This window comes from Mobula hypostoma, chromosome 1 (assembly GCF_963921235.1).
Source record: "Mobula hypostoma chromosome 1, sMobHyp1.1, whole genome shotgun sequence".
NCBI lineage: Eukaryota > Metazoa > Chordata > Chondrichthyes > Myliobatiformes > Myliobatidae > Mobula > Mobula hypostoma.
Window position 1 is genome coordinate 191,675,057 of NC_086097.1, and position 17,227 is coordinate 191,692,283.

General features: G+C 39.1%; 1 protein-coding gene across 2 annotated transcripts in view; it reads left to right on the forward strand.

Moving 5' to 3' along the window:
- snx16 (sorting nexin 16) overlaps window positions 1-17,227 on the forward strand; it is a 52,724-nt gene that overhangs the window by 33,035 nt on the left and 2,462 nt on the right. For both annotated transcript variants that reach the window (XM_063061921.1, XM_063061930.1), the window contains exons 3-7: window positions 6,154-6,240; window positions 11,103-11,251; window positions 12,777-12,846; window positions 14,826-14,962; window positions 15,990-16,106. In XM_063061921.1, the coding sequence (XP_062917991.1) occupies window positions 6,154-6,240; window positions 11,103-11,251; window positions 12,777-12,846; window positions 14,826-14,962; window positions 15,990-16,106 (560 nt within the window). The remainder of the gene's footprint in view (window positions 1-6,153; window positions 6,241-11,102; window positions 11,252-12,776; window positions 12,847-14,825; window positions 14,963-15,989; window positions 16,107-17,227) is intronic.

Here is a 17,227-nt window from a genome sequence, read left to right on the forward strand (position 1 = left end):
CACTGTTACGAAAGACCTACATTAGTTACCTAGTTACCTGTTTTCGCTAACAGACGGTGTTTTCACTGTTACGAAAAAAAGCAGCGCGCACCCCGAGCAGCCGCTGTCCCCCGATTCGGAATGGTATTCTCGCTGGCATTGCTTAAACACGTGCCTGTGAGCAGCCGTTAGCAAGATGAGTTCTACGGTATTGGAAAAGCCTAAAAGAGCTTGTAAGGGTGTTACACTTAGCGTAAAACTAGACATAATTAAGCGTTTCCATCGTGGTGAACGAAGCAAGGACAAAGTGAGTTTGGCTTGTGGAAGTTGATGAAGATGATGTTAAAGAGGTTTTGGCATCCCATGACCAAGAACTGATAGATGAAGAGCTGATGCAATTGCAAGAGGAAAGCACAACAATCAAAACCGAATGTAGAAGCGAACGGACCGAAAGTGAAGTCGTCCAGGAACTGAATGTGAAGCAACTGCGTGAGATTTTCACTGCAATGATAAAGTATGACTTTAATTTTGAAAGGGTATGTCGGTTTAGGGCATATTTGCAAGACAGTTTGAGTGCTTACAAAGAACTGTATGATCTAAAAATGCGCGAGGCTAAGCGGTCAAGCAAGCCTTCCACATCAGCCACAGCAGACGACGACCTTCGATATCAAGGCAGGCAGACATAGAAGAAGATGACCTGCCTACCCTCATGGAAACAGACGACGAGATGACACCCCAGTGTCCCACCACCCCAAACCCCTTGCCGCAGATGGATACCGATCCGCGGAGGATGCAGCAGTAGCCGGGAGGCACCCAGCACATCTTTAAGAAAAAAAGCCAAAATAAACAAGTTAATTAATTAGGTGCCGCCCAGCACGTAAATGTCGGCCCAGATCAGAGACGATTGCCGATTGTGTCGCCTCGATCTGGGCCAACAATTACATGCCAGGCGGCACCTAATTAATTAGCATGTTTATTTTGGCTTTTTTCTTACGGATGTGTTGGGTGTGTCCCAGGCATCACTGGATTGCTGCATGCTTCGCGGATCGGTATCGGGTCGCTGCCCGGAGGGTGGGGGCCACTGCACCATCTCAACCTCCGACGACTCAGCCTAACACACCATCATCAGTTTCTTTGGCGCTGTCCCAATTCCGGTAAGTGATACTACTCTACATACATTATTTCTACTTTATATCGGCTGTGTATTTTTACATGTTATTTGGTATGATTTGGCAGCTTCATAACTTAAAGGTTACTGGAGAGCGCTTGTGTGAGATTTTCGCTACAGAGAACAGTGCAGGCAATTATTGTGGAAAAGTATTTCTACTTTATATAGGCTGTGTATTCATCATATCATTCCTGCTTTTACTATATGTTACAGGTTTCCCCCGCCATCCGAAGGTAGAGCGTTCCTATGAAACGGTTCGTAAGCCGAAATGTCGTAAAGCGAAGAAGCAATTACCATTTATTTATATGGGAAAATTTTGTGAGCGTTTGCAGACCCAAAAATAACCTGCCAAATAACACACAAAACCTAAAATAACAGTAACATATAGTAAAAGCAGGAATGATATGATAAGTACACAGCCTATATAAAGTAGAAATACTTCATTACTGAACTGTTCCCTGTAGCGAAAATCTCATGCAAGCGCCATCGGCAGAAAATCTCACGCAAGTGCTGTTGGCAGAAACACGCGCAAGCGCTCTCCAGTAACCTTTAAGCTATGAAGCTGTCAAATCATACCAAATAACACCTAAAAATACACAGCCTATATAAAGTAGAAATAATGTATGTACAGTGTAGTATCACTTACCGAAATTGGTTCAGTGCCAAGCACACTGATGGTGGTGTGTTAGACTGAGTCGTCGGAGTTTGGATGGTGCAGTGGCCCCCCACCCTCCAGGCCGCTGAGCGATACATTGCCACGAAGAACGCAGGGATCCAGCGGTAGCCGGAAGGTACACAGCACATCTTTAAGAAAAAAAGCCGAAACAAACATGCTAATTAATTAGGTGCCGCCCGTAATTGTCGGCCCAGATCAGTGCCAATTTTCGATTGCGTCGTTTCTGATCTGGGCCGACAATTATGTGTCGGCGGCACCTAATTAATTAGTATGTTTATTTCTGCTTTTTTCTTAAAGATGTGCTGTGTGCCTCCCGGCTACCTTTGCATTCTCCGCGAATTGGTATCTGTCCATGGCCTAGGGGGTCAGGGTGGTGGGACACTGGGGTGTCATCTCGTCGCCTGTTTCCATTAGAGCAGGTAGCTCATCTTCTCCTATGACTGCCCGCCTTGATGTCGAAGGTCGAGGTTCGTCGTCTGCTGTGGCTGATGTGGAAGGCTTGCTTGACTGCTGAGCCTCACGTATTTTTCCATCACACAGTTCTTTAATAAGGACTCAAACCATCCTGCAAATATCCCCTAAACCGACGTACCCTTTCAAAATTAAAGTCGTACTTTATCATTACTCATTCAGTTTCCATTGTTATCCTTTTATCTTCCAATTGCATCAGCTCTTCATCTGTCAGTTCTTGGTGATGGGATACCAAAACCTCTTCAACATCATCTTCGTCAACTTCCACAAGCCAAACTCACATTGTCGTTACTTCATTCACCACGATCAAAACGCTTAATTATGTCTAGTTTTACCGTAAGTGTAACACCCTTACGAGCTCTTTCAGGCTTTTCCAATACCATAGAACTCATCTTGCAAACGGCTGCTCACAGGCTCGTGTTTAAGCAATGCCGGCGAGAATCCGGGGGAGAGCGGCTGCCTTTTATCGCGCGCTGGTTTTTTATCGCACGCTGAATTTTTTTTTCTTAACGGTGAAAACACCTTCTGAAAGCGAAATTAGGGTACTAATGTAGGTCTTTCGTAACAGTGAGGTTTCGTAAAGCGAACGTTCGAAAAGCGGGGGACACCTGTACTGTTATTTTAGGTTTTATGTGTTATTTGGCATGATTTGGTAGATAATTTTTGGGTCTGCGAATGTTCACAGATTTTTCCCATATAAATGGTAATTGCTTCTTCGCTTTACGACTTTCCGGCTTACGAACCGTTTCATAGGAACTCTCTACCATCGGATAGCGGGGGAAATCTGTACTATGCTCAGTTCTGATTGCCTCACTATAGAACGGATGTGGAAACCATAGATAGGGTGCAGAGGAGATCTACAAGGATGTTGCCTGGATGGGGGAGCATGCCCTAGAATAGGTTGAGTGAACTTGGCTTTTTCTCCTTGGAGTGACGGAGGATGAGAGGTAACCTGATAGAGGTGTATAAGATGATGAGAGGCATTGATTGTGTTGATAGTCAGGGGCTTTTTCCCAGGGCTGAAATGGCTTGCACGAGAGGGCACAGTTTTGAGGTGCTTGGAAGTAGGTACAGAGGAGATGTCAGGGTAAGTTTTTTTTACGCAGAGTGGTGAGTGCGTTGAATGGGCTGCCGGTGACGGTGGTGGAGGTGGATATGATAGGGTCTTTTAAGAGACTCCTGGACAGGTACATGGATCTCAGAAAAATAGAGGGGCTACGGGTAACACTAGGTAATTTCTGAGGTAAGGACATGTTCGGCACAGCTTTGTGGGCCAAAGGGCCTGTATTGTGCTGTAAGTTTTCTATGTTTCTTTCGCTGCCATTCATGCAATTGGGCTTTGCTTTGTGGAAAGTAATGTCTTGTGAGCCCTGCCAGAGTTGTCATGCATCCGATGCCACCTCCATCCTCATTCAAAATTGTCTCTTTGCCCTTGAAATAGCCCTCTGCAAATCATACCTGGTTTTCTGATACAGGCCTGGATCGCTAGAGTTGAATGCCACAGATTTAGCCTTCAGCAGATGTCATATCTCCTGGTTCCTCAACTGCTTTTGGTTTGGGAATGTGCAGTAAGTCTTTGTAGGCACACACTCATCCACATAGGTTTTAATGAAGTTGGTAACAACTGTAGCATACTCATCCAGATTCGAAGATGAATCCCTGAAAACAGTCCAGTGCACAGATTCAAAGCAGTCCTGTAAGCACTCCTGTGCTTCCTTTTGTCCCTTCCTTCTTGGTCCTCACTACTGGTGCTGCAGTCTTCAGTCTCTACCTATAATCGGACTAGAAGTATAGTCAAGTGATCAGACTTCCTGAAGTGAGGGCGTGGAATAGCATGGTAGGCATTCTTGGTGGTGTAGCAGTGGTCCAGCGTGTTGTTTCCTCTGGTATTGCAAGTGATCTGTTGATGGTAATTGCTTAGTAATTTTTTTTTGCAGACTGGCCTGGTTAAAATCCCCAGATTGAGGAAGGCATTAGGGTGCGCTGTTTTGTGCATGTTGATCCCATTGCTCAGATTATCTGAAGCCTGATTGACATTGGCCTGAGGTGGAATATACCACTACCAAAATGACCCCGGAGAACTCCTGTGGTAGGTAAAAAGGACAGCACTTAATTGCTAGATATTCCAGGTCTGGTGAGCAGAATTGGGAGAGCACTGGTATATTTGCACACAGAGAGTTGATCGTGAGGCATACTCCTCCACCTCTGCTTTTGAGAGTCTATGGATCTATCCTGATGGTGTATGGTAAATTCGTCGATCTAAATTGCTGCATCTGGTATTGGGGTTAACCAGGATTCCGTGAAACAAAGGACATGTGATCCTAATGTTCCTCTGATTCAGCACCCTAGCTATGAGATTATCGTTTTTTTTAATTCACAAGAGACTGTACGTTTGCCAGCAAGATGGTCGGTATTGAGAGTTTAAAACCCTGTTTCCTTAAACGCACTTGTATCCCTGACCTGCAGCTACATTTCCTGCGTGGAATCCTACGAGGATGAATCCGTCCCAAATCAGCATTGTTTCTGTCAGTTTCAAGCAGCGATACTTTGTTTAAATGCATTAAGACATCCTTGACTGTACTCACCTCTCCTAAAGGACATTTAATTCTGAACTTGCATTGCATTTCCCGTATCACAAATGCATCCTCTGGAGAGAAACCAAAATGATGCAAAATATACAGCATAATTTCAAGTTTCTCATACGATTAATCATGTTGCATTAAAGGCCAACAGGCCTTTCACCCTCTGAAAATCTGTACTCTACCTGTGTTCATTTTGATTTGTTTGGGACACAAGTGGCCTTGAACATACTTTTCAACTTAAGCATCGTAATGAAAAGGAGATTGGGTAGACCAGTTGGAAGCATTCACACTGAAGGTAGTGACAAGATTACATGTATAGGCAAAAGAACCCAGAGACAGTGTAAGGAAATGTGGCTGTTGTGAATGGCCATATTTGCGTGGTGATTTACATAGCAAGAAAATAGAATTAATTGGCTGTCTCTGCCAGAGACTCGAGATACGTTAAATGACTCCCTGCATGCAAAGTCATATCTAGTAGAATCATCCAAGATTGACCAAAGAACCTGAGGGTTGTAGGGGCAATGGCATAGAAGTGGAGTTAACCATGACTTTATTGAATGGTGAGGTAGATTTACAGGGGAGGCCTACTCCCATTTTCTTGTATTCTTGTTCTATTTCTTTAATTCTGCTTGAATGTGAAGTATCATTGTGTAATGTGTTTATCTTGCACAGCGGTTGGAATGTATTTCAGCTGTTGTGCATGAGTGGGACATGTTTAGTCTTTGAAAGTTTTGCACTTAAAATATTTTAACTGTCTGAGCTTGTTTTATTTCCCTGAACTAAAATTAAAATTTTATTCTCTCTAGTATTGTTGAATACATATACAGAAAATTGGATTTTGATTAAATAAGTCATAATTTTGAAAGTACCTTTAGTGAAAATGTAAGATGTGTTTGAGGATATTTTATACTTGTACAAAGATTTTTGCCCCTCTGCTAATAAGACCATAAGATACGGGAGCAGTGTTGGACTGTTAAAGCTCTGTCTTACTGCAAATGCAAATTTTGATCTTTTAATACAAAATGATTTGCTTTTTCCTGAGTAACCAATATATTTGTTGCCTATAAAGAAATGAAGAAGTCTAAGGATTTGTTCAAAATCCGGGTGCCCACCTTGTAGGGGATGGTGCTTGGTAATATATTTTCATTCCTGTATTTTACTTTCACTCAAGAGTGAATTAGACTTGCTTAATTTTGTTTAGCAATGATTTTGAGGTGACTTGGTGTTTGACATGTTATTAAATACTGCGGAGTTAATGCATTACACTTGTGTTATAGGTTTACAAAATACTTGTGAAAAATCATCTAGAAGAAAACTGGGTGGTTTTCAGGAGGTACACAGATTTTTCACGGCTAAATGATAAGGTTTGTACAACTATTTTCCTACTTTATGTACTATCAATAAAACAGAAATATTGATGGCTCTTAATTTCATTAGCAGCAGTTTTGCTGAGTAAGTGCTAGAAATTTTGTGAACCCTGTAAAACTTTCTAACTCTGTATAAAAATAACGTAAAATGTGATCAGATGTTCACGCAAGTCCTAAAACTAGAGAAAACCCAATTAAAGAAATAACACAGAACATTATACTTGTTTGTTTATTGAGAAAATGATCCAATATTACATATATTTATTGGAAAAGTGTGAACTTTAGCTTTTGATAATTGGTGTGGACCCCCCCACCGTACAATAACTTCAGGCATATGTTTCTGGTAACTGTTGATCAGTCCTGCACATAGGCTTGGAGAAATTTTAGGCCGTTCCTCCTTTCAACTCTGGGATGTTGGTGAGCCTCCTTGCATGATTGGTGAACTGCTTGCTTCAGCTCCTTCCACAACATATCTGTAGGATTAAGGTCAGGACTTTGATTTGGCCATTCCAAACGTGAAATTTCTTCTGCTTTAACCATTCTTTGGTAGACCTGTGTGTGTGTTTAGGATCGTTGTCTTGCTGCATAACCCATTTTCTCTTGACCTTCAGTTCACGGACAGATACCCTGATATTTTCCTGTAGAATTTGCTACTATAATTCAGAATTCTCAATTCCATTGATGATGGCAAGCTGTCCTGGTTCCAAGGCAGCAAAGCAGGCTAAAACCATGAGACTGCCACTATTTGATCGTCACCAAACATAACACTTCTCATTTAAGCTAAAATTTTGGGCTCTTATATCCACAGAATATTCTTCCTATAGCCCTTTGGCTTATCCATGTGGTCTTTAGCAAACTTTAGATAGGCAGCAATGTTCTTTTTGGAGGATAGTGGCTTTCTCTTTGCAATCCTGCCGTGCACACCATTGTTCAGTGTTTTCCTGATGGTAGACTCATGAACACTGACATTAGCCAATGCAAGTGAGGCCTGTAACCTATGTTCCCTCTAAGCTGTGCGCATGTGCGCGCACGTTTTTCAACCAGTGCACAAAGGAAATTAATGTGCGCACAAAAGGTTAGTTACCTAAAATGTAGTAATTAATAATTATACTTATTGAAAATAATCTTTTAGCTATATGTCCGCCATCTTAGGCGGACAGTGTTCATATCGTAAAGTTTACAAAGATCTGTTTCAAATCCTGTAGATGGCTTACTAAGTTTTTTATTGAAAAAGATCAGTCAAATGACCCTGTGGCTAAATACTGTCACAAGAAATTGACAAAATATCACAAACAAAATAGGTTTACAGGTTTTAAGTGATGTTTTTGATGAACTGGCTGCACTGTGCAAGATTCTGCAAAAGAGTGGCCTGACACCAATTGATTCACTTCAGTTTGCACAAGGCAAAATTAACAAGATCTCCCTACCTTCTGTCCAAGACCTCTTTCAGAGTCGATGCCTCCAGAAGACATGGTACATCATTAAAGACCCCTCACACCCTCTCCATGAACTGTTTGTTGTTCTGCCATCAGGCAAACATCACAGGAGCATCAAAACTAAAACCACAAGGCTACTAAACAGCTTCCTCCCACAGGCAGTCAGACTGCTAAATAGCTGCTCCACCTGACTCTGCTTTGGACACTTTTAACTTGCACTGGACACTTGTAACTCATTTTAACTGACATGTGGCTGTTGTGTTTTACTATTTATTGTTATGTTTATTATTGAGTGTTGTGTTTGTTATGTTATGATTGCACTGCCCCTGAGAAATGCTGTCTCATTCTGCCCTGCAGAGCTGATGTGTGGTTAGAATGACTGTAAAGTTTTTTGAATCTTGGATCTTTGAATTGAAGCAGTATCTGGGAGACAATGTTTCATGGAGTGACAAAAGTTAAATTTTTGCTAAGCCAACAACATGAAGAAAACATCACAGTACATAAAGTTTGCTGTTGTCTTTTATAAATAGTCTTTGTGTTCATTTAGAAGAAAGGTTTCCTGAAGATGAGGTACAAGAATGGTCAGCTTTTGATTTCTTCGCAATTGCAGATTGTGACTTCACATTTGGCGATGAACAAGTTAATGCCTTGTATCTAATATATCATGATTTTCTAGCTGAAAATACTGTAATAGTTTTAATGATTTCAAATTTTCCATGCAAGAGAAAATTAAATCCAAACTGATTTCAAACTTTGCTCAAATGGTGGCATTTGCACTTCAAAATGAACAGTTTTGTGACCTTGCACAGTTGATGGACATTGAGGGAGCCTTTCTTGCATCTAGTGCGGACTGTGAGTGAGGTTTTAGCCTAATGAATCAACTCAAAAACAAGCTGAGAAATCGTTTAGGTGAATGTCATTTAGATATGTTAATGAGAATCAAAAGCTATCAATTGGATGGAAGTTCTGTTAGTCTAGATAGTTTACAAAGAATGGGTAAATGCCAAAGACAGGAGAGAGAAAAAATAACTGAGTGACTTAAATCTGTATGTTATTTTGTTATTCTGTGCAGTTTTATGTCAAATATTTTGTAAACCTACATAAACTGTGCCATGTGTGCATTCAGTTCGCACATACTTTTGTCACAGGAAAAAAATCTGCATAAAAGATTTTTGTGCACACTGACTACTAAAAATTAGAGGGAACATTGCCTGTAACTCCTTAAATGTTACCCTGCAGTTCGTTGTGACCTCATGGAATATTATATGCCATGCTCTTGGTGAGTTTTTTTTTGGGTTGGTCAGCTGCTACTCAGGAGAGTAACAACACTGAATTTCCTCCATTTGTATATCATCTGCCTGACTCTAAATTGGTGGAGCCCAAACTCTTTAGAAATGGTTTGGTATCTCTTTCTAGCCTGGTGAGCATCAAAACTTTTTTTTCCCCCAGAGGTCCTCAGAAATCTCCTTTGATCGAGGCGTGGTACACTTTGAAAAATCTTGTAGTGAAGATCAGACTTTGATAGTGAAGACCCAGGTTTATGTTCTTTAAATTGGGCAGGGCTTCCATACGTGAATGTCATCCCATTGATTGAAACACCTGGCTCTAATTTCCCCTTTAAATCAACTGAATCCTAAAGGTTCCCATACTTTTTTCTAACAAGTACATGTAATATTCAATCATTTTTCTGAAATGTTTTTGTATTATTTAATGGATTCTCTTTAGTTTTTGACTTGTAAGACCTGTACACATTTTAGGTAGCTTATGTGGAAATAGAGAAAATTCTAAAGGGTTCACAAACTTTCTAGTACCACTGTAGATTTACCATTCAGCCAACAAACAATTTTAATCCCAACTGAATTGACATTACCTAGCATGCATGTCAATAAATTTGAACGTTTAAAGTTAAATTTAATTTGACGATTAGAATTAGCGTTTGGCAGATGCTTCTAAATACTTATTTCACCTAATATTACACAGTTCAAATATTTGAAGTATATTTGAAGTATATGTGCAGTAATCTGTATAGGTATTAATCTATCTTAAAATAGTCAAGTAAATGTTGCATCAAGAGGAAAAGAAAGAAAGAGTAGTTATCATTGTCATCAAGATGCCTTAAAACTCATTGCATTCTAAATCCCCAGCAGAACTAAGCAAGTGAGAAAAGAGCCATTTGTCAGTCATGCCTGTCAAAGGAAGACTGGCTTGTGGAGTCCAGTGGCCTAGTGATGACCTGGTTTTTAGTTGTAGGATTGTCCTTAGCTCAAAAATCTTTGTCATGCATTTCGCAAAGCAGAGTTATTCGCTGATTTTATTCCACTTATGTCCTTTAACATCTCTGATGACGAAGTAGCATATTTTGACCTGCAGCAAGATCTGGTTAGCATTCAGATTTGCTTCAAGAACGGCCAACAGCGTTCCTGCAGCAAACTTACCGGATAGGGATTTTAAAGAAACCCAAACTATCTTCCCTTGAAATACAACTGCAATTCTTAATCTACTAATCAACTGCCAGTATCTTCATAATTACTCTGACCTTGAGATTAACAGCACTAAAATGTATTTGCAGCTTTATATTTGTGGGGAAAGGCTAGTTACTTTTGTGATCACCTGTTTCAAAATCTATTGACTATCCATGTAATTATGATTAATTCCAAGTTAACAGTGGGATTATAATCACCCAAATAGTTGATTGTCCATAATATCAAGAAGTTCAGCATCAATCAGGACTAAAATATTATTTGAAAATTATTACGTATCGCTAATAGTGTTGTAAATATATTCATTTGTTATTTAAATTATTCTGCGAGCTTGCATTATTTTCTCCTGTCAAAAATACATGTAGCTTGTGTATCTACAAAGCTTTAAAATGGCATTTAATTTTCAGAAACTGACAGTCACAAATATTTGCTTTGAAGGCTTGTGACATTTGGCGGGTTAGTTTGATTCTACATGGCCTTCAAACCAAATTTGTCAATTTGAGTTAACTTTTTCTGTACAGTTGAAAGTCTTATTAAGTGACCTCATTTATTAAATCACTCAGGCATTATGATTAATAGAAAAGTTGGAATGTTGCTAGCATTTATGAAATGGAGGTGATTCAAGAAATTTAAATACAAGCTATCTTTAAATTAAGTTCATTTTGTAGTCATGCAAATCTTAGATTTAAGATCTAATATAAACTATTTTTCATAGGTTATCAAAATGTTGCTCACCAAAGCAGCTTAAGTATTATAACAGGAACTGTATAGTTTTATATATCGCACCTTTTTTGCATTTGGTAAGATATGCAAATAGCTTCATTGACCACAATTTGACAGAGGATATCAAGCAATATCTGGAATGAATGATAAAAGCTTGACCATTGAGTTGGGCTTTAAGGAGCATTTGGAGAAGTAAAATTGTTCTTCAAATTTTTTTCAGTTGAAGGAGATGTTTCCTGGCTTTCGTCTCGCACTTCCTCCCAAACGTTGGTTCAAGGATAATTACGACCCTAATTTTCTTGAAGAACGTCAACTTGGCCTTCAAGCATTTCTGCAAAATCTAGTAGCTCACAAAGATATTGCTAATAGGTATGTGAGGTAGTTTAAGTTTGATGTGCACAATTGGATCTTTGGTTTTAACAGGACAAATTGTGGCATGATACTTGTTCCTCTGAATAGATGAAAGGCATAATTTAACTCTGCCTTAATTTAATCAGCTCATTTGCCAACTTGTGTTGCCAAGTGATAACAAATAATCAGCTCTGAAACCAGCGTTAACAGGGAGTTCTGCCAGTTTGCAATAGTGTTTCAAAATGTTCAGAATCACTTGGAGATGGAAACATCAAGATGACAGACAAGTAGAAAATCAGTAATGTTCATTTCTTTCTACACCACATTTACAAATAAAGGCACAAAAACAAGCAACTTGTAAATGTGCATGATCTGGCACGTGCTGCTTTTAACCACAATTGCTTTACAGTGACCGTCTTGGTCCATTACAACAGTGGTCCCCAACCACCAGGCCGTGAGCATGTGCTACTGGGCCGCGCAGAAACGATATAAGTCAGCTGTACCTTTCCTCATTCCCTGTCACGCACTGTTGAACTTGAACACCACCACCACCCCCCCCCCCCCGCCTGGGGTCGGCCGGTCTGCGGTGCGCAGAGGGTTGTAGACCCATAAGTTAATAAAATATTCAAAATGCATGTCGTGCTCAGCATAGAAAACAGTAAGCCTGTTCTCCAGTTGCTTTAGACTTGTTACTAGATCAAGATTTCAGAAAAACTCCTGTGGTAGCTAGTTTGCCCTGGCTATTCCGTGTAAAAGCACCCTACACACTGACGTTTGGGACTCGTGGGCTTGTGCAGTCTGTTGCCCTCGCAGTTCGTTGCTTACAAAGCTAGGCAGGGAGTTAAACACCTCAAATCATCTGAGCCCAAAAGCTTTCTTCAAGGTTTTTAATGAGAGAACTTTGAAACTGTGGACAGTTAAGTAAAATGCATATTAGATTCGGTACAGAATTGTCACGCACCTTAATATACAAATATTTTCAATTCTTCTCATGGTCAGTGTTAAGCAAGGCAATGCACACATGTAACATTCTACAGCTATGCCATGGACTAGAGTGAACTTGTGGAGTAGTGATAGTTTAATAGCAATAAACATGATACTTCCTTGAATGTACATGTACTAATTGCTTACCAGTATTAAAGTCTAAGACTCAGATACTGCTGTTTCAAGGGCACATAAAGAGTGAATGGAGATTAATGTTTTTCTACCTTGTTTGCTCTAAATCAAAATCCAAATTAACCCGTGCAGGAAATGATCCCAATAAACAGCTTACAAACAGGAAGTGATGTTGACACAAAAAGAACTCCATGCAAAATGAACAGTACTTCTAGAGGTGGAACAGGTAGTGAGTCCCATTATTTTGACCCAAGGGAAGGAATACTTGTATATTCTGATGGGGGAGAATTTGTCAGTATTGTGTTCTTGGATCATTCGAGGTGGTAGCCTTGAGATATGTTCAGAGTTAAAATCAAATGCTATCAAAACTAGATCTTGTAAAAGTTACTTTAATAAAATCAATTAACATTGTTTTTTGTTCTTCCAGCACTTCAGTGAGGGAGTTTTTGTGTCTAGATGATCCACCAGGTCCCTTTGACAGTTTAGAAGAGAGTAGGGTAAGTTTTTGTTTCATTATCAGGGTGTGTGAGTGGGCTTTGTACAAATGTCATTTTATTTTTTGTAGACATTGAAGATTGTTAGGAGAGGCTGATATTGATACAACTGGTTCTAATATAACATTGGGCAGGATTATGCAAGTCACAAACATAGCCAGATTTTAGTGGAGAAGTAAGACTGAAGTTTTACTAAAAATGTTAACTGAGCTGTACTGTTATTTGATCTTAGTTCCATTGACAGTGCTTGGACGTTTCTTTTTACTAGTACTGCAGAAGTTGGTTGAAAATAGTGCATGGTTAAGTTTGGGAGTAAAAGGATTTTGTATTTATACTTGCATAACTGTCAATGTGGGTTCCAGATTTGTTAGTTTTGCTCGTGCTCTTTATGTGAATAAGTGGAGGTTAATGGGTATCAATTGTTTACATTTCAGACTTAAATTGTAGCTGTCTTCTGTGGAAATTTAAACTAATGAAATCAAAATCTTGAATTATTTCAAAGTTAGATATAATTTAGTGCTTCCTATTAGAGTACCAACATCCTAATTGTAACTTACAAAGTTCTTTGTTCTTTCTAGGAGTGTATATACAGTAGACTGATCTATTTGAATTTCAGGAACCTTGACTGTATGATTTTTTTTTGCTCTTTGTTACTTGTGCTGATTCCCTTAATAAAGTTTACAAAATGTTCTCCAGTGAAACACAAATTTGTGCTCCTTTGACCATGTTGCCATTGAAGTTCGAAATAAATTTATGTCACTATGTACATTCCTGAAATTTGTTTTTTGTGGGCATACTCAATAACTCCAATAGCCGTAATAGAAGCAATGAAAGACTGCACCAACCGGTTATACAACCAGTGTGCAAAAGACAGTGAATTGTGCAAATACAAAAAAGAAAAAACTAATAAACAATTACTATCAAACAGGAGATGAAGAATCCTTGGAAGTGAGTCCTTAGATTGAGGGAGCATCTCAATGTTGGGGCAAATGAAGGTATTAATAGGGTAAATGCAAGCAGGCTATTTCCACTGAAATTGGGTGAGACTACAACTAGAGGTCATGGGTTAAAGGGTGAAAGATAAAATGTTTAAGGAAAGCATAAGGGGAGAAACATCAGTGGTCAAAGTATGGAATGAGCTGCCAGTGTAAGTAGTGAGTGTGATTTTAATTTCAACAAATAAGAGAAGTTTGGATAGGTACATGGATGGGAGGGGTATAGCGGGTGATGGTCCGGGTTCAGGTCATGGGATTAAGCAGTTTAAATAGTTCAGCCTGGACTAGAGGGGCCAAAGGGCCTGTTTCTGTGCTGTAGTTTTCTATGACTCTATTGTTAAGGAGTTTTGTGTAGTTTTGATCACTTTGATATGGGAAAGATGTTAAACTAGAAAGAGTGCAAAAAGATTGACCAGGATGTTGCCTGGACTTGGGGGTCCTGAGTTAGGAGGAGAGGGGGAGGTTGTGTAGACTAGCCTTGATTCCTGGAAATGGAGAGGCTTGATGGAGGTTTAAAGCATCTTCTCCCTGTGCTTTCACAGTGAGACGTGCTTTTTAACCTCTATCAGCTCCTAGATGTGGTTGGGGAAATAAAAGGCATAGGCTTAAATTCAGAGGCGTGCAATTTAAAGCGGGTATCAGGGAAGGCAGTTTCATGCAAAGTAATGTGCTGCCAGAAAATGGTTGATGTGGGCACATTAGCAATGCTAAAAGCCATCTAGATAAGTTCATGGATAGAAGCGCTTTCGTGGCCTGTAGTCCTAATGCAGTGAGCACGTTGGGTAACACAGTCAGCATGGCTGAGTAGTGCTAAAGGGTTTGCTGGTATACTTAAGAATAGCTCAAGTCTATAGCATTTGTTAAAAGGTCCTTAATCCTCTAGATTAATCATTGTCCCTTTGACATATTTTCAAATTTTGTATTGCAGTTGTAATAAGAGCAGAATTTAATGAAAAATGTAGAATATTAAATGTTGCCCCTCCACAGGCATTTTGTGAAACCTTGGAAGAAACTAACTACAGACTACAAAAGGAACTTGCTGACAAACAGAAAGAAATTGAATCTTTGAAGAGATTATTGGAAGAAAAGCATCTTCATGTAGAATTTTTAGAAAATAGAGTAAGGTATTAAAACTTTAATGGAGTCTGTTTATTTTTGTGAATTGTAAATGTTATAAGCAGCCGTCTTTTTTTAAATCACTACTTCAATAATAAGGTCATTCAGTTTTCATTCAATCAATAAATTATACAGCTGTGTGCTTGGGTTTAGGGGTATCTGGTTGACTGCAAAAGTGTCAGAATTGGATTGAGGGGTGTATCTGAATTGTGATTTAACCAAATTATTGGAAGTAGTTTTTGGAACTTCAAGATCAAATCATGAAAATTACTGCTTTAGCATTTGATTTCCAATGGCTTTGTTTAAAAACTCTGGCAATAGTGTGAGGACATGGTTCACCTTCCTTTAATTCTACAATTATAGAAACTTTTTTTTTAAAAAAAACTTCATCGTGTAGCCTCAGAATACCACTTCATGTCATTTTAGGTTTCTGTTGCTTTGTTGTCTTAACCGGTTCTGAATCCCGAAACCTAACAGCATTGAGGGATCCCTTCAGGGAACTGTAGCAGTTCATAACCATCTTAAAGAAGATGGGGGGGGGGGGGGGAGGGTAATAAAATGCTGGCCTTGCCTCTGATGCCTGAAAATGACAATTGGAATATGAGGAACCTTTTGAAGATCATTCCATTGCTGTACAATAATGCTGGATTGTACAACAGTTCAAGTGGGTTCTTGACAGCTTTTGAAAAGAATTGCAGAATCTTCAGCAATTGTTTAATTTTTATTTTGTATATTCTATGGTGAAAGCTTAGACTTTTTTCCTTTCCCTATCTGAGCATCAATAATTGAACAAGTGGCACTGTACACACGCTTCTCAAGTTCAGAGAAAAGCCATCCCTTGACGATGATTTAAAAATCCTTCTCAATCATTCTGGTTGGTTTGCAAGATCTTTTTATTTGAATTGATGTTCTGCTTTTTTGCTTCCTTTGTCATATTGTGCCAGACTCAATATAAAGTGCACCATATGCAGTAGAACTAGTTGCACAAATTCACAGTAGTACTTCTATATTGACATGTTGTATTTTCTTTTATAGGGAATTAAGCTTGGAACAAGAAAACACCCGTAGGCCCTCTGGGCAGGACAGTGAATGTAGTGGGGAAGTTGAGTCCTCGGCTATAGAAGCTGATCAAGCTGTAATAGAGGATAACAGGTAGCAATATCCTTGATCTTCCTCCTTGGGTTTTATTTCCTTAGAAATGTATACTTAAAATGGCATTCAACAATCTTTCACACAGATAAAATAGACTGTCCCAATAGCCTGGAAGTTGTAATAGAATATCTTAATGATTCCTGAGGGTTGGAAGAAACTGATGTCTGGAAACTATATTCTGCCACTGGCAGAGATTGGGCCAAGGGAATCTTTGAATATCAGGATAAGAGGTTGGCCATTTAGAAATAAGATGCAAGATGCCTTGGGCTTAAATCTTTGGATTTCAAAGAGCTGTAGATGTTCAGATATTCAGAACATTTTAGCTAGGACTCTGGGCACACAGTGGATTCTGGTTAATTGAGCCATCAGTTAATCGGAGCATTCGTTTGTTTAGGACAACTCTTGAAGAACAAAAGCTAATCAAGAAAATTGCTAGGATTTTCTTCAATTATTTGGAACACTGTACCGCTTAATTGAGGCAGGAGACCGTTGCTGAACAGGTTCTAAATAGTGGCAGTCATTGGCACTTGTGTGGAGTTAGATGCTATGCCATGCTTAGAGCTATCAATTTTTAAATGGCGTCAGATGTGTGTTTGTGTTCAAAAAGCAGGTTTTTTTTTGCCACTGATATTTGGCAAGGGATAAGCAGTAAGCAAATTCAGAACTATTTGCTCATTACGGTTTTTAGCATTCAGACTTGGAAATGCCAGAAATGTCTCGGAGTGAAAATGAAACTATTTCACTACAAGTTAGGAACTACGAACAACTTAAAGGTATGAATAATCATATTGAATATTACAATGAAAATGAAGATCTGGAGGATGCAATCATCGATAGTATTTTATGAAGGCATTGCTGATTTTGTTCATAGCGTACACTGGATGAATTTTTCCATTGATTACTGTTGGAAACTAATTCAGTTTTATGGTAATGTTCTAATTTCTGTATTTTAAAAATATGTTACTCAGTTTTCTATACCATTTTTTAACTATTTCACAGTTCACTATAGAATACAATTTGCTCTGGGAATTTATTTGGGGAGGTGGGGGAAATGGGAAAGGATAAAACAATTCAGCTCTAACTCATTTCTTGACGTATCCACAAATTGACTTCACTTTGTA